At 53.8% G+C, this 24,677-nt stretch overlaps 1 protein-coding gene across 1 annotated transcript in view; it reads left to right on the top strand.

Moving 5' to 3' along the window:
- NOTCH3 (notch receptor 3) overlaps positions 1-23,379 on the top strand; it is a 30,395-nt gene extending 7,016 nt beyond the window's left edge. Inside the window, exons 7-33 of the mRNA XM_081077021.1 lie at positions 602-757; positions 843-1,028; positions 1,649-1,762; positions 2,005-2,118; positions 2,666-2,899; positions 3,019-3,129; positions 3,610-3,802; positions 3,898-4,049; positions 4,264-4,377; positions 4,828-4,983; positions 5,941-6,166; positions 6,568-6,769; positions 6,982-7,135; positions 7,539-7,723; positions 8,300-8,432; positions 8,518-8,775; positions 8,857-8,975; positions 9,342-9,907; positions 11,326-11,658; positions 13,746-13,900; positions 13,996-14,218; positions 15,190-15,274; positions 16,077-16,239; positions 17,309-17,613; positions 17,867-18,014; positions 20,435-20,532; positions 21,310-23,379. Of these exons, the coding sequence (XP_080933147.1) occupies positions 602-757; positions 843-1,028; positions 1,649-1,762; positions 2,005-2,118; positions 2,666-2,899; positions 3,019-3,129; positions 3,610-3,802; positions 3,898-4,049; positions 4,264-4,377; positions 4,828-4,983; positions 5,941-6,166; positions 6,568-6,769; positions 6,982-7,135; positions 7,539-7,723; positions 8,300-8,432; positions 8,518-8,775; positions 8,857-8,975; positions 9,342-9,907; positions 11,326-11,658; positions 13,746-13,900; positions 13,996-14,218; positions 15,190-15,274; positions 16,077-16,239; positions 17,309-17,613; positions 17,867-18,014; positions 20,435-20,532; positions 21,310-22,362 (5,936 nt within the window). The 3' untranslated portion in view covers positions 22,363-23,379. The remainder of the gene's footprint in view (positions 1-601; positions 758-842; positions 1,029-1,648; positions 1,763-2,004; positions 2,119-2,665; positions 2,900-3,018; positions 3,130-3,609; positions 3,803-3,897; positions 4,050-4,263; positions 4,378-4,827; positions 4,984-5,940; positions 6,167-6,567; positions 6,770-6,981; positions 7,136-7,538; positions 7,724-8,299; positions 8,433-8,517; positions 8,776-8,856; positions 8,976-9,341; positions 9,908-11,325; positions 11,659-13,745; positions 13,901-13,995; positions 14,219-15,189; positions 15,275-16,076; positions 16,240-17,308; positions 17,614-17,866; positions 18,015-20,434; positions 20,533-21,309) is intronic.
- The last annotated feature ends 1,298 nt before the right edge of the window (positions 23,380-24,677 follow it).

The raw sequence follows: 24,677 nt of genomic DNA, 5'->3' as shown, positions 1-24,677 counted from the left end.
CCCTGTAGGCAGCAAAGGAGCGACTGATGGTTCTTGAATGGGGGTAAGAATGGTGTCTGACTTGAGTGTTAGAATGATTATGTTGGAGGCCAGATTTGGGGTAAAGGGGAAGCCTGGGAGAAGCCTGGCAGGAGGGTGACATATAGTACAGGGGAGAAGCCATGGGAGAACTATCCTGTGACCAAGAAAGAGAGGGGACCTTGGAAATGGCAAAGGTCAGAGAAGGTGTTTGGGAGGGGGACTTGGAAATGGAGGGAAGGGCATGTCAGGCAGAGGGTACTAAGGAAGCAAAGACTTGAGGTAGGACCCTTTTATAATCAGAAAAAGAACAGATTTAAAAACATTATGTGAATGTTTCCAATCAATTTTCAAATGATTCAGGAAAAAAAAAACAATAGATAAACCTTACAATAGCCTCATCTAGGTGGTGGGTGTATGAATCAATTTTTTTGTGTGTTTGAAATTTTTCATAATAAATGATTGGGGAAAAATAGCTACTAAATACACTACAGGTTAATAAAAACAAAGCACTATGTGGGACTGTCAGAAATTTGGACAAAGCTGGAGGGTTTGCCCTCAACCTCTGCCTGCCCCTTTCCAGGGCTTCTGTGTCATCTGGATGATGCCTGTGTCAGCAATCCCTGTCACGAGGATGCTATCTGTGACACGAACCCGGTGAACGGCAGGGCCATCTGTACCTGTCCACCAGGCTTCACTGGCGGCGCATGTGACCAGGATGTGGACGAGTGCTCCATTGGTGAGGGAGGCGTTGTCTGAGTTGGGAAGAAGACAGGTTGGTCCTCAGTTGCCCACACCCACACCGGCTGTGCCTATTCCCACAGGCGCCAACCCCTGTGAGCACCTGGGCAGGTGCGTGAACACACAGGGCTCGTTCCTGTGCCAGTGTGGCCGTGGCTACACCGGCCCGCGCTGCGAGACCGATGTCAACGAGTGCCTATCTGGGCCCTGCCGCAACCAGGCCACGTGCTTGGACCGCATAGGCCAGTTCACCTGCATCTGCATGGCAGGTGTGTGGTGGGTGTGGCAAGGGTGGGGTCTGAGGCAGGGGGCAGGGTGCTGAGCGAGATTCTGGTGGAACTGGGTTCGGGTGGAACTGGGTGGAACTGGGTTCGGAATGACACCCTGAGAGACTGAAGCCTGGGATGAGGTGGTGGTGGAGCCAGAGCTGAATGTTGTGCGAGGCTGGGAGCGTGGTCAAATGGAGTCTGTAGAACCGCAGGCTGGGAGTGGAGTCTGGAATTTAGGACCCAATGGGGGCGTGGACAATATGGGGGCAGGGTCGGGAGCCTGTAGACAGTCTTCCATTAATGCAGGGGTGGGACTTGAGGCTGGGCACAAAGCTAACGTGGACCCTGGGGCTGGTAGCTGGGGACAGGGCATAGTCTGCGGACTGGAGAGGGAAGAGGGTGGTCTGAAGGCAAGGGCCATATGGAGTCTCATAAGCCTTGGACCGATTAGGACGTCCAGCCTGAGGACGGGAACTGAATCTAGGTTTGGGCTGGGGGCCAAGGCCAAGGCTCAAGGGAACTGTCTATGAGTGGGAAGGGCAGTACCTGCCCTCTTGCTCACCTTCGGGCCAGAGAGTAGCTCCCAACGCCCTCATTCCCCTTCCTCTCCATACCCCCAGGCTTCACAGGCACCTATTGCGAGGTGGACTTGGACGAATGCCAGAGCAGCCCCTGTGTCAATGGCGGGGTCTGCAAGGACAGAGTCAATGGCTTCAGCTGCACGTGCCCCTCAGGTGAGGACCTTGGGTAAGGGATCCTGAAAAAGATGGGTCCCTGCTGGGGCAAAAGCTCCAGGAGGGGACGTTGTGAGACCATGTTAGCGGAAAACTATTACAATAGAAACCACATTATGAAAAACATTGAAATTAATTTAAAACCAAAGTAAATGGGCTTCCTACCCAAACAAGGCAGGTCTTGCGAGGGGTGACTGTTCTGACCCCGTCTGGACCTCTGTTCACTCCACTCCCCACCCCAGGCTTCAGCGGGGCCTTGTGTCAGCTGGATGTTGATGAGTGCGCTAGCACACCCTGCCGGAACGGAGCCAAGTGCGTGGACCAGCCGGATGGCTACGAGTGCCGCTGCGCGGAGGGTGAGGGCGGGTTAATGACAGGCTGGCAAGAATCTGGAGGTGGGGCTAGTGGGGGAGAAAGCCAGTAACAGCCCGGGAGAAATCTTGGGGGCGGGGCTGCAGCAAATCAGGGCTGATGACGGCCATGGGCGGAGCCAATGATAGACTTCAACTGAGGTGAGGCTAGGGATGGGGCTAAAGGGTCTGGTTGGGTACTGGGCGCCTGTAACTGGATGGGGAGTGTCCGACACATTATCCACAGGCACCTCCCGAGTGTCTCCGTTTGCAGTTGAAAGAGAGGCGCAATAGGGTTGATAGTGTAAGAATTGGAGGAGGGGCCACAGCCGTAGGTGGGATTTAACCATGGAAATGGCTCGCCCATGTGTGAGTCCTGGGGCCTGAGAGCTGGTTGGAGTGGATGCCAACTAGGGGTGGGGCCTGAATTGAGCCCGCCTTCTGCTGGCTCGATGGGCAGGGCCTGACGTAGAGCTGAGCCAGGACTTGTTGGAGCCATGGCTGTGGGCAGGACCTTGGCAAATGGGTGGAGCCTGACCCTCTGGCTCTGCAGGCTTCGAGGGCCCGCTGTGTGAGCTCAACGTGGATGACTGCTCCCCGGACCCATGCCACCATGGGCGCTGCGTGGATGGCATCGCCAGCTTCTCCTGTGCCTGTGCCCCGGGCTACACGGGCACGCGCTGTGAGAGTCAAGTGGACGAGTGCCGTAGCCAGCCTTGCCGCCACGGAGGCAAATGCTTAGACCTGGTGGACAAATACCTCTGCCGCTGCCCTCCTGGCACCACAGGTGGGACCGAGGGCTGGGCTGGGGCAGGAAAAGTACATCTGGAGGAAGGGGCACAGGGGGTTTCGGAATGGTGCCTCTGGCGGGACACTGGTGCTACCCGTCTTGTTCCCCTGCCCCAGGTGTGAACTGCGAGGTGAACACCGATGATTGTGCCAGCAACCCGTGCACCTTTGGAATCTGCCGGGATGGTATCAACCGCTATGACTGTGTATGCCAACCTGGCTTCACAGGTGGGCAAGCGGCTGCCATGGAAAGGGGGTTTTTAGAGGGTGAAGGTGGAATCGTCCATCTTTCTTGGCCAGGTTTTGCCCCTCTCTTTGCACTCGCTTATCCAACGAGATTGTCTATGCTTTGCCCTGCAGTTGTGCTCTCTTTCATTGGCTTGAGGTTGTCCCCATATTGGCTCAAGTTTATGCTGGAACAGATGAGGATGTCTCGATAAGATTGGGGTGTTTCTGAGTGGGGCTAAGGTAATCCTTAGTGAAAATGAAAGTGACTTCATGTAAGTTTGGGGAGGAGAATGCTCCAGGGGAAGGCAGCTCTGGTTTGAGGAGGTGGCTATTTATTCTCATTTGCACAAGAGCTGATATATTGTGAGAATGAGAATGTCCTTGCTCAAGGGTGTGGCCATGCCAAATGGGGCTCAGTTGCCCCTCCCCATTGGCTTGATTGTTCTTGTCCTGGGATGAGGTTGCCTGCATGTTCCCCAGGGCCTCTCTGCAATGTGGAGGTCAACGAGTGCGTGTCCAGCCCGTGTGGCGAGGGAGGCTCCTGTGTAGATGGGGAAAACGGCTTCCGCTGCCTCTGCCCACCAGGCTCCCTGCCTCCACTCTGCCTCCCCCCGAGCCATCCCTGTGCCCAAGAGCCCTGCAATCATGGTGTTTGCCGAGATGCACCCGGAGGGTGAGGCTTCTCCCCAGCCCCTGACCACCGCTCCCCTCCCAGCTCCCCTCCCACCCCCACACCCCCGTGCCAGCCCTGACTGCCTCCCCTTCCAGGTTCCGCTGTGAGTGTGAGCCTGGCTGGAGTGGTCCCCAATGCAGCCAGAGCCTCGCTCAGGATGCCTGTGAGTCTCAGCCCTGTGGGGCTGGTGGCACCTGTACCAGCGATGGGATAAGCTTCCACTGCACCTGTCCCCCCGGTGTCCAGGGTGTGTGTCCCCACCTTCCCTTTCCAGGATTCTCTGTCTCCCTCTTCTTTCTTACTTCCCTCTGCTCCATTCTCTTCCTTCTATATGTTTGCCTTTGTTTTCTTTTCCTCTTTCCCCCTGGAGCCTGGGAGGCGGGTATCAAGGTGGGGACCCTGGGGTGGTGATGAGAACAAATAATCTTTCAAAACTACCTCACTCTGCCTGCCCACCACAGGCCATCAGTGTGAGCTGCTGTCCCCCTGCTCTCCTAACCCGTGTGAACATGGGGGCCACTGCGAGTCTGCTCCTGGCCAGCTGGCTGTCTGCTCCTGCCCCCCTGGTTGGCAAGGTACACAAGCTGCTCATTCCTCCTCCTCTCTTTCACCTCCTCTCCTCCCGGCCTCATACTGGGTGATGCTGGGGACACACCCTGGGCCCTGCCTTTTAGGGGGAGATTCCTTCTGGGAAGGGATACAGCTGGACACAGATATTCACAGCCCCTGTGGTCAGTTCTGGAGAAGAGGAAGGGATATGGAACTGGAGAAGCTAGTTCTCAGGCTGAGGGTTTGGGGATAGCTTCCTGGAGGAGCAGACCTCAATCAGAGAATGCATTCCCCACTCACTTAAGCAAGAAGGAAGTTCTAGAACAGCATGTGCAAAACACCCAGAGGCAAATGACAACATGGCTTGTTCTTGCATTCACCTATCTCAGCCTTCAGGTTCTTCCTGAGTGACAGGTACCCCAGACCCTACTCTGCACCCTCTAACCCTAGATGTCACCTTATTCCCCCAACCCCAGGTCTGAGATGCCAGCAAGATGTAGACGAATGTGCCAGCCCCTCACCCTGCGGCCCCCATGGTACCTGCACCAACCTGGCGGGGAGTTTTAGCTGTACCTGTCACGGGGGATACAGTGGCCCTTCCTGTGACCAGGACATCGATGACTGTGACCCCAGTGAGTTCAGGGGAGCTCTTGGGGAATGCTGCCTTAGGAAACATGTTTATCAAGCACCTTCTGTGTGCTGCCCACTGTGCTTTCGTTTCATCTTCATAGTTTTCTTATTTTCCCCATTTTACTCATGGAACTGAGGCCCAAAGAGGTTAAGTGACTTGCCTGAGGTCACATAGCAGGTAAGGGGATGAGGTGGGATCGGAACACAGATCTGTTTGACTCTGAAGCCTGTACATTGTCTCTGGCAGCAGAGACAATCCACTTGCAATCCAAGCAAGTAAGGGTTGTGTATAAAGTGAGATAACAGGCCCCCAGAGAGTTCTCCAGGAGTGCTGTGTAGTAGACAAATAACCCAAGCCACATATGCAATTACAATTTTTCTAGTACTCACATTAAAAAAGTAAAAAAAAAAGTGATATTAAATTTAATAATATATTTATTATACCTAATATATAAAAATTTTTATTTCAACATGTAATCAATATAAAATTAAGATATTTTACAATCTTTTTTTCATACTAAGTCTTCAGAATCTGAAATCGGGTGTATATTTTACACTTATAACACATCTCAGTTTGGACATCTCAGCTACATGTCAAGAACTCAATAGCCACATGTGCCCAGTGGCCACTATACTGGCCAGCACAGGTGTAGGGGAGGCCTTCTGTGCTGAGTCCAGGAATTAATTAAGCAGACACAACTAACAGTATGTGCTTGGCAGCTCAAAGGGAATTTTTGGTTCTGCCAACCCCTTTCCCTTCTCACATAGGTGAGATCAGGGAGGGAAATGAGGCAACAGAGAGGACAGAATTTGCTCCCTCTGACAAAATATGCCCCTCCCAATTAAGCCTGTTGTCCTCCCAAGTCCCCTGCTATGCAAGGAATGGCAGGTGAGGTAGGGCTGATGGGGTGGGGTCGGGCAAATGATGAGTGATCACACCTTCTCCCTTCTGACCACAGACCCCTGCCTGAATGGCGGCTCCTGTCAGGACCACGTGGGTTCCTTTTCCTGCTCCTGCCTCCCTGGCTTTGCTGGCCCCCGCTGTGCCCGTGACGTGGATGAGTGTCTGAGCAGCCCTTGCGGCCCAGGCACCTGCACTGACCACGTGGCTTCCTTCACCTGCATCTGCCCCCCAGGCTATGGAGGCTTCCGCTGTGAGCAGGACCTACCCAACTGCAGCCCCAGGTGGATGGGGCCTCTCCTGGAAGCTCAGGGACCCTGGCGTTGGGTGGGGCACAGGACTTGAGAAGGAGTGGGGACAAAAAGGGAGGTCCTTGGCTTGGCACCCACCTTAGGACTCTGATGCCTGATGGGATACTCTCTGGGAAGGGTCAGGATCATGTTAGAGACTCTCGTCCCTAAGGGGCTGAAGCCAGACCAGGGTGGGGGCCTACACATGGCTCCCACCTTAGCAGTGAAGTCCCTGCTAAATTGGAGCTAAGGCACAGGATCTGGCTGCAGCCTCTCTTGGAGGGTAGTGGGGAGCGGTGGTCAGGGATTGAGTCCACTCAACTCTAGGCGGGGCCTAGGGGAGGGTGGGGCCTGTGATGAGGGCGGGGCCTGACCCACCCTCATTTCCCCTCTAGCTCCTGCTTCAATGGTGGGACCTGCGTGGACAGCGTGAACTCGTTCAGCTGCCTGTGCCGCCCTGGCTACACTGGCACACACTGCCAGCACGAGGCCGACCCCTGCCTCTCGCGGCCCTGTCTGCACGGGGGCGTATGCACTGCCACCCACCCTGGCTTCCGCTGCTCCTGTCCAGTGGGCTTCACTGGCACTCAATGCCAGGTAGGTGGGGTCACTGGGGGCAGGGTGGAGGAGACTAAAGGGGTGTTCTGGGGGAGAGGCCTACCTGGGATCCAGGGCTGAGGTCTGCTGGGTACCCTGGGAGAGAGGTTTGCAGGGGTTGTGGTGAGGAGCCTGGCCGGGACCCTGGGGGAGAACCTGGGTCGCGATTTCTGCGGGTCCCCGAGTGCCAACACTGTGGGCTTCCCTTCCAGATGCTGGTAGACTCGTGTAGCAGTGCTCCGTGTCAGAACGGGGGTCGCTGTGCTCGGGCAGGGACCTCTTTCCATTGCCTTTGTCCTCCGGGGTGGAGTGGCAGCCTTTGTGACATCCAGAGCCTGCCCTGCAGAGAGGCCGCAGCCCAGATGGGTGAGGGGGAACACGTGGCCCGTGTACAGATTGGGAGGGTGCATGTGCACATACTTCCTGTCACTGTGAGCCCAATGAGGGTGCGACGGAGCATATGCACATGAGGTGGTGTATGGCTGAGTATGTGTAGATGTGTGACAGTGACAGTCAGCCAGGATGGTACCTGTGTCTGTCACTGCAAGACCACTGGGATGACGTCTGCTGTGTGTGACTGAGCTGGTGTGAGCAGCAAAGGTGTGTGTGTGTGTGTTTCAGTGACTAGGACTGCTGTTTGGGGGGATGTGTGACTACCTGATGGAGTGTGGTGGGACCCTGGTGACTGGTGGCAGCAGGAGGTTGGGTGGTGCTGTGTGTGATGGGAGCAAGGAGAGGGGAGTGTGTTCCTGACGTGCTTCCTGTGTAGGGTTGCGGCTGGAGCAGTTGTGTCAGGCTGGTGGGCACTGTGTGGACAAGGACAGTTCCCACTACTGCGTGTGCCCCGAGGGCCGCACAGGCAGCTACTGTGAGCAGGAGGTGGACTCCTGCTCGGCCCAGCCCTGCCAGCATGGGGGCACCTGCCGAGGCTACGTGGGAGGTTACGTGTGTGAGGTAAGGGGCACCCAGGGGAGGGCAGAGGGGAGCCAGTCACTTCTGGGTGTGTCTGGACACACATTTCTGTGTGTCTTTAGCCTGCTGTGGGGGTGTCTCTCTCTAGGCATGTATAGATTTTTGCTTTTGTGACGGAGTACATTTTTGTGGGTGTCCCTCTGGGTAGATCTGGCAGTGTTTCTGTCGGGGTGTGCCTCTGTCTTTGGTTGGTTCCTGGACGTATCTATGTGTCTCTCTGTTCATGATGTCTCTCGGGGTGTGAATGCACGTGCGGGTGTCTGAGTGTGTGTCTCTGGTTGTGTGTGTCTTGGGTGTATCTCAGTCTCTAGGTGTTTCCTCCTGTGTGTCTGTGCTTTGTGTTTGTATGTGTGTGTGTGTCCGTCTGCACTGGTGTGTCTGTGGCCCTCCATGTCTGGGTGTCCTTCTGTGTTTGGCTGTGTGTTGTCTGCGCACTGCGTGTATCTCCATGTGTTGGATGACTGTATGTGTTGTTTTGTGCTGGGATTCTCTGTGTCTTCATGGGGAGTATCTGTGTCCCTTGGGGCTGAATGGATCCGTGTCTCATCCCCACTACAGTGTCCAGCTGGCTATGCAGGTGACAACTGTGAGGATGACGTGGACGAGTGTGCCTCCCAACCCTGTCAGCATGGGGGCTTCTGCATTGACCTTGTGGCCCGATATCTCTGCTCCTGCCCCCCTGGGACACTGGGTATGCCAGGGCCCGGGTTGGGAGACAGGATGGGATGCTGGGTCTCTGTCCCCTCCTGACTGCGACCCCATCCTCCTTCCCCCAGGTGTCCTCTGTGAGATTAATGAGGATGACTGTGGCCCAGGCCTACCCCTGGACGCAGGCCCCCGCTGCCTGCACAATGGTACCTGTGTGGACCTGGTGGGTGGCTTCCACTGTACTTGCCCCCCAGGATACACTGGCCTGCGCTGTGAGGCAGACATCAATGAGTGTCGCCTGGGTGCCTGCCATGTGGCACACACCCGGGACTGCCTGCAGGACCCAGGTGGGGGCTACCGCTGCCTTTGCCAAGCGGGCTTCACAGGTAAGCGTGGGCAAGGGGGCTGGCCTGGGATCCTGCCTGTGTCCCCTACTGTGGCTGATCCACCTCCTGCTGCTTGCCCAGGTCCCCGCTGTCAGACTGTGCTGTCTCCCTGCGAGTCCCAGCCATGCCAGCATGGAGGCCAGTGCCATCCTGGCCAAGGCCCTGGGGGTGCACTGACTTTCACCTGCCACTGCGTCCCAGTAAGTGGGGGTGGCTGGTCACATCAGGGCTTCTGGGAGAGGAGTGGGAGCATGGCCTGGTGGGAGGGCATGGCTTTAGGGGAGAAAAGGTGGAAAGGAAGAGATTTTTCTGGGAAAGGTGATATTACCCTGAGGGGAGTGTGAGGCTGAGGTTTGGAAGCATGGCCTCCTGGGGAAGGTGGGGCTTATGTGCCAGGTGGGGCCTGCAGTGGAAGGGGCAGAGGTTTGGTAGAATCTGGGGAGATTGGAGGCTCAAGCAGTCTTAAGTGTTGACCCCCATCTTCCTCTCTCCCTTCTCCCCTTTTATCCCTTCCCTCACCCCCTGCCCCCCATCCTTGTTTTCCTCTTCCCCCACTCCACCTCCAGCCGTTCTGGGGCCCCCGTTGCGAGCGTGTGGCCCGCTCTTGCCGGGAGCTGCAGTGTCCTATGGGCATCCCGTGCCAGCAGACGGTCCGTGGGCCGCGCTGCGCATGTCCCCCGGGGCTGTCGGGGCCCGTCTGCCGTGGCTTCCGGGAGTCCTCGGCTGGGGCCACCAACGCCAGCTGCGTGCCCTCCCCTTGCTTCCACGGGGGCTCTTGCCACCCCGAACCGTCGGCGCCCTTTTTCCGCTGCGCGTGCGCGCTGGGCTGGGCCGGGCTGCGCTGCGAGGTGCCGGCGGCAGCGCCGGAGGCCCCCGAGGAGCCGCTGTGCCCGAGCGCCGCCTGCGAGGCCAAGAGCGGGGACAAGCGCTGCGACCGCGAGTGCAATAGCCCTGGCTGCGGCTGGGACGGCGGCGACTGCTCGCTGAGCGTGGGCGACCCCTGGCGGCAATGTGCGGCGGGGCAGTGCTGGCGCCTCTTCAACAACAGCCGCTGTGACCCCGCCTGCAGCTCCCCGGCCTGCCTCTACGACAACTTCGACTGCAGGGCTGGCGGCCGCGAGCGCGCCTGCAAGTGAGTCCCTCTGTCTTTCTGTCTGTCCGTGCGTGGACGCCGCCTTTCTGCCCTCCTGTCCATCCACTCACCCCAGTCTGTGTCTTGTCTGTCCATGTGCCATATCTGACCATCCAATGGGCCCTGCCTCCCTATTTGTCCATGCGTTTGCCCTGATCTGTCTGTCAGTCCATCCTTAGACTGTCTGTTGGGCTGGTTGTTTCTTAGTGTACCCTAACCCAGCGGAGTGCCACTTCTGTCTGTCGGTCCACCCGTGTGCCTGCCCTCTCTGTCCATCCTGTGCCCTGACTGCCCCATGCTTCCAACTGTCTGTCCATTCATGTACCCCACCTGTCTGTTTTTCTGTCTGCCTCTGCACTCTGTCTCTCCCTGTGCCCTGTTTGTCGGTCTCGCTGTCCATCCCGGAATACTTTTTGTCCCTCTGTGCACCCAACTATATGTTGTCCATCCTCGGATCTCATCTGTGTATCTGTCTATTCCTACGCCAGCTTACCTGTCTGTGTGCCCTGTATACCTGTCCATCTCTGTGCCCCGCCTGTTCATCCATGTCCTTCTTGTCTGTCCTTTTGTCCCTCCGTGCACTCGTTTTGCCCCTCTACACGTCCATCCATCTGTGCGTGCCTGCCTATCCCTCCTCTGCCCCTCTCTGTGGCTGTTCATGCCCCCGTATGTCTGCCTCATGCATTTCATCTGTCCATCCTGTGCTCTGTCCTTTCTGTCCCACACCGCGTCCCTCTGTCTGCCTGTAATCTTTCCCTCATGTTTACCTACCTGTTCTCATTTCCCCGTCTCTCTCCCTCGCTCACTATTCTCCAGCCACCCTGACCTTTCTGTATTTTCTCCCATACCCGGAGCGTGGTCCCACCTCGGGACCTTTGTCCTGGCTGTTCCCTCTGCCTGGCTTACTCTTCCTTCAGGAAGCCACATGGCTGCTCACCACTTCCTTCAAGTCTTTGCTCAAACAGCTATACCTTCTCGATGATCTCTCTGGTCACACCCCCCCCCCCAACTTCTCCTGCTTTTTCTCCTTACCATTTAATCCCACCCCTCCCTTCTTCCCTCCCTCCCTCCATTTAGCTTTTACTGTGTAATTAAAGTACTGTGTATTCTGTTCATTCATCTCCTTTAACATCTGTCCCCACCCATTTGAGTGCCAGTCTCCACGTGTTCAAGGATTTGTGCCTGGACGTACCCTGGGTGCCTATAGCAACGCTCAGAACTTAGCAAGCTTCTATCAATAGTGATTTATTACTAGTTACTGAGCAAATGGATGGATTTGCAGGAAAGCCTGGCCCATGCGGATACATTCTAGTCCTCCGGGCTTGCTGCCTGTCCCGTTCTGTCTCCGGAGTTGGGCTGCTCTGTGCTACCTGTGCAGGTGGCCGGAGGCCCCTGACACGGCCCCTCTCCACCACCAGCCCGGTCTATGAGAAGTACTGCGCAGACCACTTTGCGGACGGCCGCTGCGATCAGGGCTGCAACACGGAGGAGTGCGGCTGGGACGGGCTGGACTGCGCAGGCGAGGTGCCGGCCCTGCTGGCCCGCGGCGTGCTGGTGCTCACCGTGCTGCTGCCGCCCGAGGAGCTGCTGCGCTCCAGTGCCGACTTCCTGCAGCGGCTCAGCGGCATCCTGCGCACCTCGCTGCGCTTCCGCCTGGACGAGAACGGCCAGGCCATGGTTTTCCCTTACCACCGGCCTGGCCCTGGCCCCGAAGCCCGGAACCGGAGGGAGCTGGCCCCCGAGGTGATCGGGTGAGTGGTTCCCCCCCAGGGAGCCGTGGGGGCTGCTCAGGCACTGAGCAGGGGCCGGGAGAGGGGCGCCTGGATCAGGTCTGCTGTGTTTCCACTTGACATCTTGGCAATAAATCCAGCGCGGCTCAATTTGATTGACAGCACTGAGCTTTGGGGCCAGACCATGCTTTGCTGTGGGGGCGTCCTGTGCACTGTAGCGTGTTGAGCAGCATCTCTGGCCTCCCCCCACTTGACGCAAGTAGCACCCCACTCCTAAGATGTGACACACATAGGCAAGGGTCCTTTGGGGAGCAGGATTGCCCCTGGATATAGAGCGACCTCCTTCTGGAAAGGCAGGGGTATAGCAGAGTGGTTAAGAGCTTGTGTAGTTTTTTTTATTTTTTTATTTTTATTTTTTTAATTAAAGTTTATTGGGGTGACAATTGTTAGTAAAATTACACAGGTTTCAGGTGGACAATTCTGTCATACATCATCTATCAATCACATTGTGTGTTCACCACCCAGAGTCAGTTCTCCTTCCATCACCATATGTTTGATGCATGTGTAGTTTTTGTTACTTTGTTTAGAAATGGAAAATATAGAACTCTCCTGCTGGTGGCCTGGTAGAGGCGCCAAAGGGAGGTGTGGCCTTTGAGCAGGGTGGGGCCCCGACACAGAGAGGAGGGCTAGATTTTAGAGATGGGGGGCTCAGGCTCTGACTGGGTGGCTGGACTAGGAGAGATGGACGAGAGTGTCTGATGTGCCAGCTCCTGAGGACACAGGGTGAAAAGTCGGGGTTGCTTTGGGGCTTGAAGAATCTGATGTGTCTGAGGGTATCGTGGAGACTCCCAGAAAGTGACCAGGGGCTGAAGACAGAGACAAGAAAGTCAAAAGAGTTTTGGCAATCATTGAAGCCATGGGAGGGACTCAAAGAAGTGGGGAGAGAAGTGGGGACAGAAGAATGATCCTGGGACACTGGCTGAGACCTAAGGATTGGTTGAGGAAAATTAGCTCAGAAAAGAGTGTTACCAAGCAAGGGCTTGCTGCCTGACGTACTGGCTTTTGAAAAAAGAAAGAGCTTTCATTTGCGTGTTTGCCTGGCAAGTAGCTAGGAGGCAAGGCTTAAATCTATCTTCCCAATCCAGAGTTTGGGCCAATATTTAAGAGGTTTCAGCACCAGATCTTCCCGGACAACGGACCCTTTGCTTCTGAAGGGGTTTCAGTGTTCAGGTTCCAGTTATGTCCTGGTCCATTGGTTCCATGGGGAGAACAGTTAAGCGTTCACAAGGGTTACTCATGAGTTATGTTCATAGGTGTTACTCATAAGTGGGGTAACCTTTGGTTCCAGGTCTTGTTAGAAACAGGATAGGACCAGTTTGAATGGGTTCTGTGCTTATGAGGAGAAGGGGCAACTAGGGAAACAGGAAGAGATCAGGAGGTAGGGTATTGGGGACCCCAAGGAAACAGAGAGTTAGAGAGTTGGGTTTCTGGAAGCAGAGCCTGAGATGGGGATTCAGATACGTGTGCCCTATCGAAGGGGTGGTCTCAGGAGAGAGGGATGAGGGCAGCAGGATGGGGCGGGGGAAAGTGAAGCAGGGGTCTAGCTGTAGTCCGATTCCTTGGTGAGCTCCGGAGTGTGAAGAGCACCTCAGCGTCTGTCCCACTTTGAGACAGGAGGGTCAGCTTTTGTACAGTCACTGGCTGAGGGCTGACCTAAGGGGTGCCACCTCCCAAAGGAGGGGTTTCCCACTTTGCTAAGGCCAGTTCTCCGGAGAAGGGATGGCTGTCAGCTGTTGGAAGCCAGTGCTCATAGTAGTTGGGAGATGGACGCACCAGTCTGATACGAGAGATCTGGGCATGTGCCAAGAGCATCCGTGAGAGATGTTGCCATGAAAACAATGCCCATTGGAGTCATGGCTCAGGGGACACTGATAGCCAGGGCTGGTTTTGGGGGTGTGGTAGGGTTGGATGCCAGATGGGGGCAGGTGGGCCATAGCAACATGGTGAGCTCTTTGGAGCCTGGCGCTGGGGAGGGGGATGAGGCTTGGTGCCAGGCTGGCAGCAGGTGCCCCATTGAGGCAGCCTGTCCCTACCCTGTGTCCACACAGCTCAGTGGTGATGCTGGAGATTGACAACCGGCTGTGCCTACAGTCACCAGAGAATGACCACTGCTTCCCTGATGCTCAGAGCGCAGCTGATTACCTGGGAGCACTGTCAGCCGTGGAACGCTTGGACTTCCCGTACCCACTGCGGGCTGTGCGGGGTGAGCCTGGCTGGCGGGTGACCCGGGTGGAACTGGGACTCTCATGGTGGGTTGGTCCTGGGCCATGGTTGAAGTCCCCCATTTATTGCCTACAGGGGAGCCGCTGGAGCTGCCAGAGCCACGTGTGCCCCTGCTGCCACTGCTGGCTGCCAGCGCTGTCTTCTTGCTGGTCATCCTTGTACTGGGCGTCATGGTGGCCCGGCGCAAGCGTGAGCACAGCACCCTCTGGTTCCCTGAGGGCTTTGCACTGCACAAGGATGTGGCCGCTGGCCATAAGGGCCGGCGGGAGCCTGTGGGCCAAGACGCGCTGGGCATGAAGTGAGTACCCTGCCCACTCCCCATACCTGACTTGAGGGGCCTTGTGAGCCCTCGAATCCACCTTGACCTGACTCTGACTTTCACCCCAACTGGACCCTAACTTCAGACTCCAGCTTGGATCCCAGTGTCCATCCCCTTGACCACTGACTGTATGAATGAATGGTGATCACCTCTGATTTGTGACCCCTGACCCCACTTTCGATATCCCAGTTCCCCTGACTCAACTCCTATCCTGACCCCACTCTGACCCCACCCTGATCCTGGCTTCTCAGACGTTACCCTGATACTCAGCATTCATTCCCACATGATTGCTGACCCCATGACCCCTGTCTGTTCCCCAACCTATTGCTGACCCCTGACCTCTCTAGCTCTAACCCATACTGAACTTTGACCTCCCCTCTGATCCCCTTTTCATCCCAACTCAGTGTCTGTTTCCCATAATCTTCAATGCTGGCCTTGATGCTGGGCCTCACCTCCAACTCCTTTGCCTGTCTCTCAAGACCCTCAATCCCACCCTGAATTTACCCTTTTCCTGTGACTCCATGACCCCCTGGCCCCTTTTCACAACCTCTTCAACCTGGGTACATCTCTTACCTGTTATGAAGGTAACCCATCCTCCATGACCCCGATGTCATCTTCTGTAACCCTTGATGTATGCCTATGACCCTCACCTATCCCATAGCTCACTGCTCTGACCTATGATCCCACTCCGGTCCCTTCCACGGTTCCACCTTAAGACCCTGGCCATCACTCAACATAACCCCTGACTATATCCCCTGTGACCTTGACCCCATCTTGCAACCCCCATTAGACCCTGTACCTCGACCCTGCCCCCTGTGCCTGCTGACCTATCCCAACACCAGACCCCGACCTCACCTCTGGGACCTCTGCTCTGACCCTATCCCAAATCCTCCCAGGTCACATGTCTCCATTGTCTTCTCTCCCCTATGCCCTTCCCATTATCCCCACAGGAACATGGCCAAGGGCGAGAGTCTAATGGGGGACGTGGCCACAGATTGGATGGACACGGAGTGCCCAGAGGCCAAGCGACTGAAGGTTGTGCCCCCTCCTCTGACTCCTGCCTTCAGGGTCCTGGGTGGGGCCCCAATGGTCAGTAGGAGAGCCCAGAGGAAGTCACCTGCATCCTTAAGCTCAGATCCGCCTTGATCAGGCTCTATGTTTGATGCCCAAAGCTCTTAAGTGCCCTGGCAGGCTGGCTAAGGATATTCTGTCCTGTTTCCATAACATCACTCATGCCTTTTGGACCATGAGTCTGAAATTTATTAAGCTCCTGCTAGGGATGCCGGTGCTTTGCTTGTGAATGAAATCAGTACGTTTGTGTGTGACTGTTTGGTCCTGATACCTCATGATCATATTCATGTGCACAGATTAATACTGATCCTTGGAGGACCCCCTTGCCCCTACATTTCTTTTACCAGTGATTTGTAGTTTCCAGAATATAAGTTTTGCATTCTGTTGAATTTAATTCTAAATATTTTATGCTTCTTGGTGCAGTTGTCAGTAAACTGTTCTTTTAATCTCTTTTTTGGTGTGTTCATGTCTAGTGTATAGACAGGTATGTGCTACCAGGTGCTACACTCTATGTCTCTTCCTTGGTCCTCCACCTTAAGTTCCCAGCGTTTCTCTCTTTCCAATTTGGATTAAAATCCCAGTTTTTCCTCTTACGCGTTCTCTGAGCTCCAGTATGTCAACTTCCTGTTTCCCTATCTAGAACACAATCAGGTTTGGGGGGCTGTGTATGTATCTTCATGAGAGCAACCTGTGGGGATGCCCAGACTGTCCCTCCAACTGTCTCTCTTCCAACTCGTTAAGAGAACGCGGGTCCTTGTGCCTCCAGGTGGAGGAGCCTGGCGTGGGGGCCGAGGATGCCGTAGATTGCCGTCAGTGGACTCAACACCACCTGGTTGCTGCCGACATCCGTGTGGCACCAGCCATGGCCTTGACACCTCCGCAGGGCGATGCCGAAGCCGATGGGATGGACGTCAACGTGCGAGGCCCAGGTAAGTGACGGCACCCACCTCCCTTCCCAGGATTCCCCTTACCTGTCCTTGTGAGAATTTGTATCTGGGTCTGTGTTCTGGGGAGAGCTAGGTGTGTCCAGGTGTTTGTCTGCTGGGCTGTACGTTCATTAGGACTCTTTGTTGTAAGTGCTAATGGCCCAACTCAAACTAGTTAAGTAAAACAAGGAATTTACTGGCTCTTACTGGAAGCATCAGACACATTTGGATCCAGGATTCACCACCTCTTGGCTCCAGCCCAGGCAGGTTTTCTCCTGGGGACACAGTGCCTGCAGGCGGGACCAGCCTTACAAAACCTTTTTCCCATCTGCACCAGCAAAAGTCCCAAGATGAGTTCTGATTGGACAGACTAGGGTCACATGCTCATCCCGAACTAATCAGTGTGTCCTGAGGGCTGGAATATGCAGATTGACCAGGTCTGGGCCACATACCTGTCCCTAAGGGAGGGACTTCTGCTCTCCTCAGAGTTTGAGGTTGGAGAATGTGGTGCAAGAGTCTCCCTAAGTGCACCAGGGCAAATGCGCACGCACAGTGCGGCAGACTGTTATCTGGATCCGGTTGCATTAATCTTTGTCCTAGTTCAGGTCATTCCTCCCCCAGTTCCATTTTACTTTTACTCTAAATGGCCTGCACCTGTGGCTCTCTTTTGAAGTCCCTCAGGGGTTTTATTTCCCTAGGGGCACTCCTAACCAGGGGGTGTGGGTATGTGAAAGGCGCAGCTCCTGTGCCTCCAGCTGGCTGATAGCACTAGATGTAGTGGCCTCCAGATAAGCTTTGGGATCAGGCTGAAATCACCCACCGGGAATTTGTCTGAGGTGCATGACTTCCTCCCTCCTTTGTCTTTTGTCCCCTTGTGCCTAGTAGGAGCCCTTTTGTGACAAATCCCATGCCCATGAATCTTCATCCTGGGTTGGCTTCTGGGGCACTTGACAGCATCTGTGCAGATGTACTTCCATGTGTCCCCCTTCCTCCTAATGCAGTGCCCTCAATAGGATTCCCTGGAAAGGCCTCTGTGTCCACCTCCCTTGTGACATGCTCCTGTTTCTTGCAGATGGCTTCACTCCATTAATGCTGGCCTCCTTTTGCGGGGGGGCCCTGGAGCCGATGCCGACTGAGGAAGATGAGGCAGAAGACACATCAGCAAGCATCATCTCAGACCTGATCTGCCAGGGGGCCCAGCTCGGGGCACGCACTGACCGCACAGGCGAGACAGCCCTGCACCTGGCTGCCCGTTATGCCCGGGCCGACGCGGCCAAGCGGCTGTTGGATGCTGGGGCAGACACCAATGCCCAGGACCACTCGGGCCGAACTCCCCTGCACACAGCTGTCACTGCCGATGCGCAGGGTGTTTTCCAGGTGAGATGGGCCTGCCCCTTTTGACTGCATAGCTGGGACAAGCATCAGACAGGTCTGGGTTCAAATCCCACTTCTGCCTTTCAGAGCTCCTTTTTCTCATTTATAAAATGGGTATATGTGGGAGTACAGTTTCCGGAAAGTAGCTGCTCCCTGAACCTCGTTGATTGGGGTTGGGGACCTCCAAGGGCTTAGAGGTGCTCTTGGTCCCCCTGTTCCTGCCGTGACTACCCCTGCTGCACCCCCCCTCCCCTAGATTCTCATCCGGAACCGCTCCACAGACCTGGATGCTCGCATGGCAGATGGTTCCACGGCGTTGATCCTCGCGGCCCGCCTGGCGGTGGAGGGCATGGTGGAAGAGCTCATCACCAGCCACGCTGACGTCAACGCTGTGGACGAGCTTGGTAGGTTGGTGGGGGTGGGGTCGTGGGGGTTGGAGGCTGAGAGGGTGTCACATGGACCCTGACTGTCTTGAACTCACACCCACGTTTCGACTCAATCACTGAAGTTCATGTACACATACCAGGGCTTCAACAGGGACTGACACGCTCATACTTTTTTTTTTTTTTATGGCATCCACTAGCTCTTAGGGCCCATCAATGATTTAGAAAAAGACACCCTTCCCCAAGACACTTCGTTTCCGGCTACTTTGTTAGAAGAACTCACTCTGCTGCCACCTGCTGGGCAGATGGTGTAATAAATTTGTAAATTGGCCAAATCCGTCGTGGTGACTAGTACTCCCTCCCTAGGGGCGGCTTGACATGAGGATAGAGGACCTCATGTCCAGACGATCTCACACAGCCGTAGATACATTCAGATGTGCGCAAACATCCTTTACAGCAGGTGTTGTCAACCTTGGTACCATTGACATTGGGGTCGGATCATTTTGGGTGGTGGGGCGGTTGTAGGATGGTAAGCAGTACCCCTGGCCTAGAATGACTAGATACCATTAGCACCCCACCTACCAGTTATGACAGCCAAAAATGTCTCCCAACATTGCTGAATGCCCCTGGTAGAGTAAATCACCTCTGGTTGAGAAATACGGCTCGAAAGGAGCACTGTACAATAGAAGTTTCTGTGATGATGGAAATAGTCTCAGTCTGTGTTGTCCAATATGGTAGCCACTGGCAACACGTGGCTATTGAGCCCTTGAAATGTGGCTAGGGAGGACAAAGAAGTAAGTGTTTTATTTCATTTAATGTTTTAACCTTTGTTTTGCCTGCTTTGAAAAACAAGCTTTATTGAGATACAATTACCCACTTATGTAAAACCCACTGGCTTTTAGTGTAATTACACAGTTGTGCAAATATCATCACAAGAAATTTTAGAACATTTCTATTACCTGAAAATGGTCTCTTAGCCATCATCTCCTTCTTCCCATACCTCCTCCGCTAAACCCCTCATCTTCCCAGACCCTGGCAACCTCTAATATACTTCCTGTCTCTCTGGATTTGCCTATTCTGGCTATTTCCTATAAATGGAATCATACAATATGTGCTCTTTTTTGGCTGGTTTCTTTCACTTAGCATGATGTTTTCAAGGTTCACGAATGTTATAGTATGTATCAGTATTACTTTTTTAAATGACCGAACAATATTTTGTTGTATGAGTACACCACATTTTATCTTTTCATCCTTGATGGACATTTGAGTTGTTTCTACTTTTTGGGTGGTTTCTACTTTTTATGAATAGCACTGCTAATGAACATTCGTGTGCAAGTTTTTGTATGGACGTATCTTTTCATTTTTCTTAGGTAGATACCTAGGAGCAGAATTTCTGGGTCACATGATAACTGTTTAAACGTTTGAGGATCTGCCAGACTGTTTTCCACAACGGGTGCCCCATTTTTCATTTCCGCCAATAGTGTCTGAGGGTTCTAATAGCTCCATGTCCTTGCCAACACTTTTTATTATCTGTCCTTTTGTTTATAGCCACTCCTAGTGGGTGTGAATTTTATCTCATTGTGGTTTTGATTTTTATTTCCCTGATGGTTAATGACATTGAACATCTTTTCATGCACTTATTGGCCGTTTGAATATCTCCTTTGGAGAAATGTCTGTTCAGATTCTTTGCCCATTTTTTAATTGGATTATTTGTCTTTTTTATTATTGAGTTAAAAGAATTGTTTATATATTCTACGTATGTCTTTTATCAGATATGAGTTTATAAATATTTCTCCCAATTCGTAGGTGTTCTTTTTCACTTTTTAATGTCCTTAGAAGCACAAAAGTTTTCATTTTGATGATGTCTAATATATCTGTTTTTGTTGTTGTTATTGTTGCTTGTGTTTTGCTGTCATATCTAAGAACCCTTTGTCTAACTCAAGGTTGTGAAGATATACTCCTGTGTTTTCTTTTAAATGTTTTATAGTTTGAGCTCTTACATTTCGGTCTTTGATTCACTCTGAGTTACTTTTCGTATGTGGTGTGATAGACAAAATGTGGAGATACATCTCTCTCCGGATCATTTGTTGAGAAAGCTATCCGTTCCCCATTGAATGGTCTTGGTGCCTCTTTTATTTAATTTAAATCTAAAGAGGCACCTGTGACTGAAGGCTACAGCATTGGACCGCACAAGTGAGGGCCTCACAGTTCCCTCTGGGTATGAAGAGTCACATGTACAGGTGTGCACGCCCATGTACAGTGTCTCCCTTGGAAAGGTCTGCACACAGACCCAAATACAGGAGCTCAGACATTCATCGGAGGTCTGCTTCTCCCACCCTCCCCACGCCCCCAGGCCATATTCTGGGCACTTCCTGCGTCTCTGCCTTGGGAGCCAGGACATGAGCCTGATTCTGACCCTGACCTCTCCCCTCCCCCACCAGGGAAATCAGCCTTGCACTGGGCTGCAGCTGTGAACAACGTGGAGGCCACCTTGGCCCTGCTCAAAAATGGCGCCAACAAGGACATGCAGGATAGCAAGGTGAGCCCTAGCCCTTGGCCCACTTGGGGGTCAGTCCTGCCGCAGCGCCCCCTGGGTAGCAGAGAGCAGGGTCGGGTAGGCTAGTGGGGGCATTTCCCTGGCCTGCAGCCAGCTTTCAGGGGTGGGATTTGGTCCCAAGAGGCTCCAACAATAGATCAGAAGAGGAAGTGTGTGGCAGTTGCAGTGTGACTTTGGGTAAATTACTTACCTCCTCTGAACTTCCGTTCTCATCTGTGAAGTGGGGAAGTAGTAATACGTCTCATTGCCTCTTCCGAGGATTCAGTGACGTAATGTGCTTAATGGATCCTTAATAAAAGGTAACTATCATGATCATTGTTTAAAAAGCCCAGCAAGGTGGTATTACTCGCCTCATTTCACAGATGAGAAGAATGAAGCTCAAAGGGGCACAGGGGTGAATTCTATCCTTAAAAATTTCTCTATTTTATTTATTTGTTATGGACTTTTTTGCATTAATTTACATTTTTTAAAAACTTTGCATTAAAATATTTTGATGACTGAGGTTTTTGTTGCCCCATTACGTTTTGTACCTCAGGCGAGTGCCTCGCCCTAGTCCTGGCTCTGGGGCCTGGAGGTGAGTAAGTGTTCCGTGAATGTGGTTTAAAGGAAAGAATTTGCCCAGGCTCCCAGGCCACAGCTGGGATTCTAACCCAGGTCTGTCGGGCTGGAGAGTATGAACTCTTAGCTCTCGTGATGTTAACTGAGAGTTCATTCTGGTCCTTGTGACCCTGACCTCTTGTGGGTTCTGGGCCTCCCCAGGAGGAGACTCCACTGTTCCTGGCAGCCCGGGAGGGCAGCTACGAAGCTGCCAAGCTGCTGCTGGACCATTTCGCAAACCGTGAGATCACTGACCACCTGGACAGGCTGCCACGCGATGTGGCCCAGGAGAGGCTGCATCAGGACATCGTGCGTCTGCTGGACCAGCCCAGTGGGCCCCGCAGCCCCCCTGGCCCCCATGGTCTGGGGCCTCTGCTCTGCCCGCCTGGGGCCTTCCTCCCAGGCCTCAAGGTGGCACAGTCAGGGGGCAAGAAGAGCCGGAGGCCGCCGGGGAAGGCAGGGCTGGGGCTGCAGGGCACCCGGGGCCGGGGCAAGAAGCTGACATTGGCCTGCCCGGGCCCCCTGGCTGAGAGCTCAGTCACACTCTCGCCTGTGGACTCACTGGACTCCCCAAGGCCCTTTGGTGGGCCCCCTGCCTCCCCTGGAGGCTTTCCTCTAGAGGGACCCTACACGGGTGCCACCGCCACGGCTGTGTCTCTGGCACAACTTGGGGGCGCGGGCCGGGCAGGTCTAGGGCGCCAGCCCACCGGGGGCTGTGTCCTCAGCCTGGGTTTGCTGAACCCTGTGGCTGTTCCCCTTGACTGGGCCCGGCTGCCCCCTCCTGCCACGCCAGGCCCCTCGTTTCTACTGCCACTGGCACCAGGACCCCAGCTGCTGAATCCTGGGACCCCTGTGTCCCCGCAGGAGCGGCCCCCGCCATACCTGGCAGCCCCGGGACATGGTGAGGAGTACCCAGCAGCTGGGGCCCACAGCAGCCCCCCCAAGTCCCACTTCCTGCGGGTCCCCAGCGAGCATCCTTACCTGACCCCATCCCCTGAATCCCCTGAGCACTGGGCCAGCCCCTCCCCTCCCTCACTCTCAGACTGGTCCGACTCCACACCCAGCCCAGCCACTGCCACCGGGGCCTCAGCTACAGCCGCTGGGACACTGCCTGCCCAGCCGCTGCCCCTGTCTGTCCCTGGCCCCTTGGCTCAGGTCCAGACCCAGCTCGGGCCCCAGCCTGAAGTTACCCCCAAGAGGCAGGTGTTGGCCTGAGATGCTTCTCAGTTCTTGGATTTTTGGGGGCCTGTAGAGACAGCCCATCCTTGCTCTCTCTTTCTGTCCTCTTTCCTTTTATTCTTTTCATTCTCTTCTCTCTCTTCACCAACCCTCCTGTACCATCCCCACCTTGCAGTGTGACCTACCATAGGTCACCAGTCTAGGGCTTCAGTCTTCCTTTATTTATAAGGGGTGTGGGCTGACCCCAACCCCCTGGGTCTTGTGATGAGTCTGGGACCTCCTCCTGCCCTCCCCTCTACCTGCTTCCCGATTCTCTCTTTCCTCCTTTCTTTCTTGCCTCCTCTGACCTCTCTCACTCCTCACTCTCTGACACGAGTGGATTATTATTATTTTTTTTACATTTTGTATAGAAACAAATTCATTTAAACAAACTTATTATTATTATTATTATTTTTTACAAAATATATATATGGAGATGTTCCCTGCCCCTGCAAATCCCCCAGTACCCCCGTGGGGCTGAGTCTGTGGGCCCATTCGGCCAAGCTGGATTCTGTGTACTGAGTACATGACCCTGGTACGTACCAAGTAGGCTCATCCTCTGAGGCCGAGGGTTGGCAAGACGTGGGAGCCTCCTCCCCAACCCATCTCCCTCACTTCACTGCATTCCAGATGGAACGTGTTCTATAGCTTTGCTGGGTTAAGGGCCCTTCTGCCCCAGAGACCCCACCCCAAACACTTCCCCCACCCTAGAGCCTGGGCCACCTCTCTTTGGGAACTGGGGGGTGGCTGGTGGGAATATGAGGACCAGGGGAGATATGTGCATTTCATTTTGTCCCCCTGTGCATATGGGACTACAGGACAGGAAGGACCTGCCTGAGTGGCACCCCTTCTCCTGGTACTCCCCTGACCCAGCCCCATGCAGAATAGAAGTATTTTTAGGCTATTTTTATAATATGGCTTCTGGTCACAATCCCTGTGTAGCTAAATTCCCAGGCCTTGTATTGTACAGCCCCCACTCCCATCATCACCTAATAAAGGAGTAGTTAACACTCAGTGTCATTGGTCTGTGTCTAGGTAAGGTGGGGGGTGATAGTGGTGGGGCTTCTGTCTCTCCAAGGCTAATTTGAACTCCCATCTTGGGTTAAACCCATTTGGCTTGGCTGCCCACTCATGGTTCTTTTGGTAGATGGCACCACTGATTGGATCAGAGGTGGTCACCTGATTTAGGATGAGCCAGTCAGATTCTCTCACTTGAGAACATTGTTTAATGGAGATGCTTAGAAAGCTGTCAGTTGGTGGAGCTTTTAAAGCCACGGGCAGATTAAGAAATACCGGTGGCCAGTTTGGGGTGCAAACAGCAGAAGAATGGAGCAATATGAGAATCAGAGATGAGTACTCAAATAGTTCTAGAGTTGGAAGGAGCATCTCAGAAGAAATATTAATTCCAGTTAATTGAGCATCATCATTCCATTGACATCACAGGTATTAATTGCTTTTTTAAGTGCATGATGCTGGTTCTGCGTGAAACTCACCTCCTCTTCATCCTTCCATGGGGTCTGGAGACAATGTTGCACTTATGTAATAAAGACTCCTTCACATATACCAGCTTGGGTGGGTTTCTATGTCTTGCAACTAATTGTGCTCCAAGACAAGGTTGTGTTCACACTGGGTTCCTCCAGGAAAAGAGAATGGGATAATGTTCATTGATTCCCCTGTCACTTGGAATGCTCTTGGTTGCACATGACACAACAATCTACCCATCTGGCTTAAAAAAAAGAATTTATTAGCTCATAAAACTAAAAAGGACCAGCTTCAGGGGAGATTTGATCTAGTGGCTCAAATGGGGTTTACCAGGGCTGAATTTCTCTTCATCTCTACAGATTTTCCTCTGGGCATTAGTGTCATCCTCAGGTTCTATATGGTACCCAACCCACCTTCTCTTCCCACCCACACAATGCCAGCCTTCCCTCTGTGTTAGCAAAATAGGTGCAAAGGTCATAGACCATATTGCACTTTCCAGGGACTTGAGAAGCTTCTAATCTTGGGGTTGATTTTGTATTGACTTCAATTTGGTCATGAGTGCCTTCTCTAACTGACAGTTTCTCAGCTTTGGCATTATTGACATTTGGGCCCAGATCATCCTTTGCTATCGATGGGGGGCTCTCCTGTATGATGTAGGATGTTTAACAGCATCCCTGGCCCCCTCCCACTACATGTCCCTTCTTCATTGTGACAACCGAAAACGTCTCCAGACATTGCCACTTGTCTCCCTGGGGTAAGATTGCTTTTCAGCACCGCTGCTCTAACCAATCACTATGGCAATGCAATACGGGATGTACTTATTTCTTAAA

This window comes from Rhinolophus hipposideros, assembly GCF_964194185.1.
Source record: "Rhinolophus hipposideros genome assembly, chromosome: 16".
Taxonomy (NCBI): domain Eukaryota; kingdom Metazoa; phylum Chordata; class Mammalia; order Chiroptera; family Rhinolophidae; genus Rhinolophus; species Rhinolophus hipposideros.
Note: the sequence above shows the minus strand (reverse complement) of the source record. Positions and strands in the feature narration are given on the sequence as shown.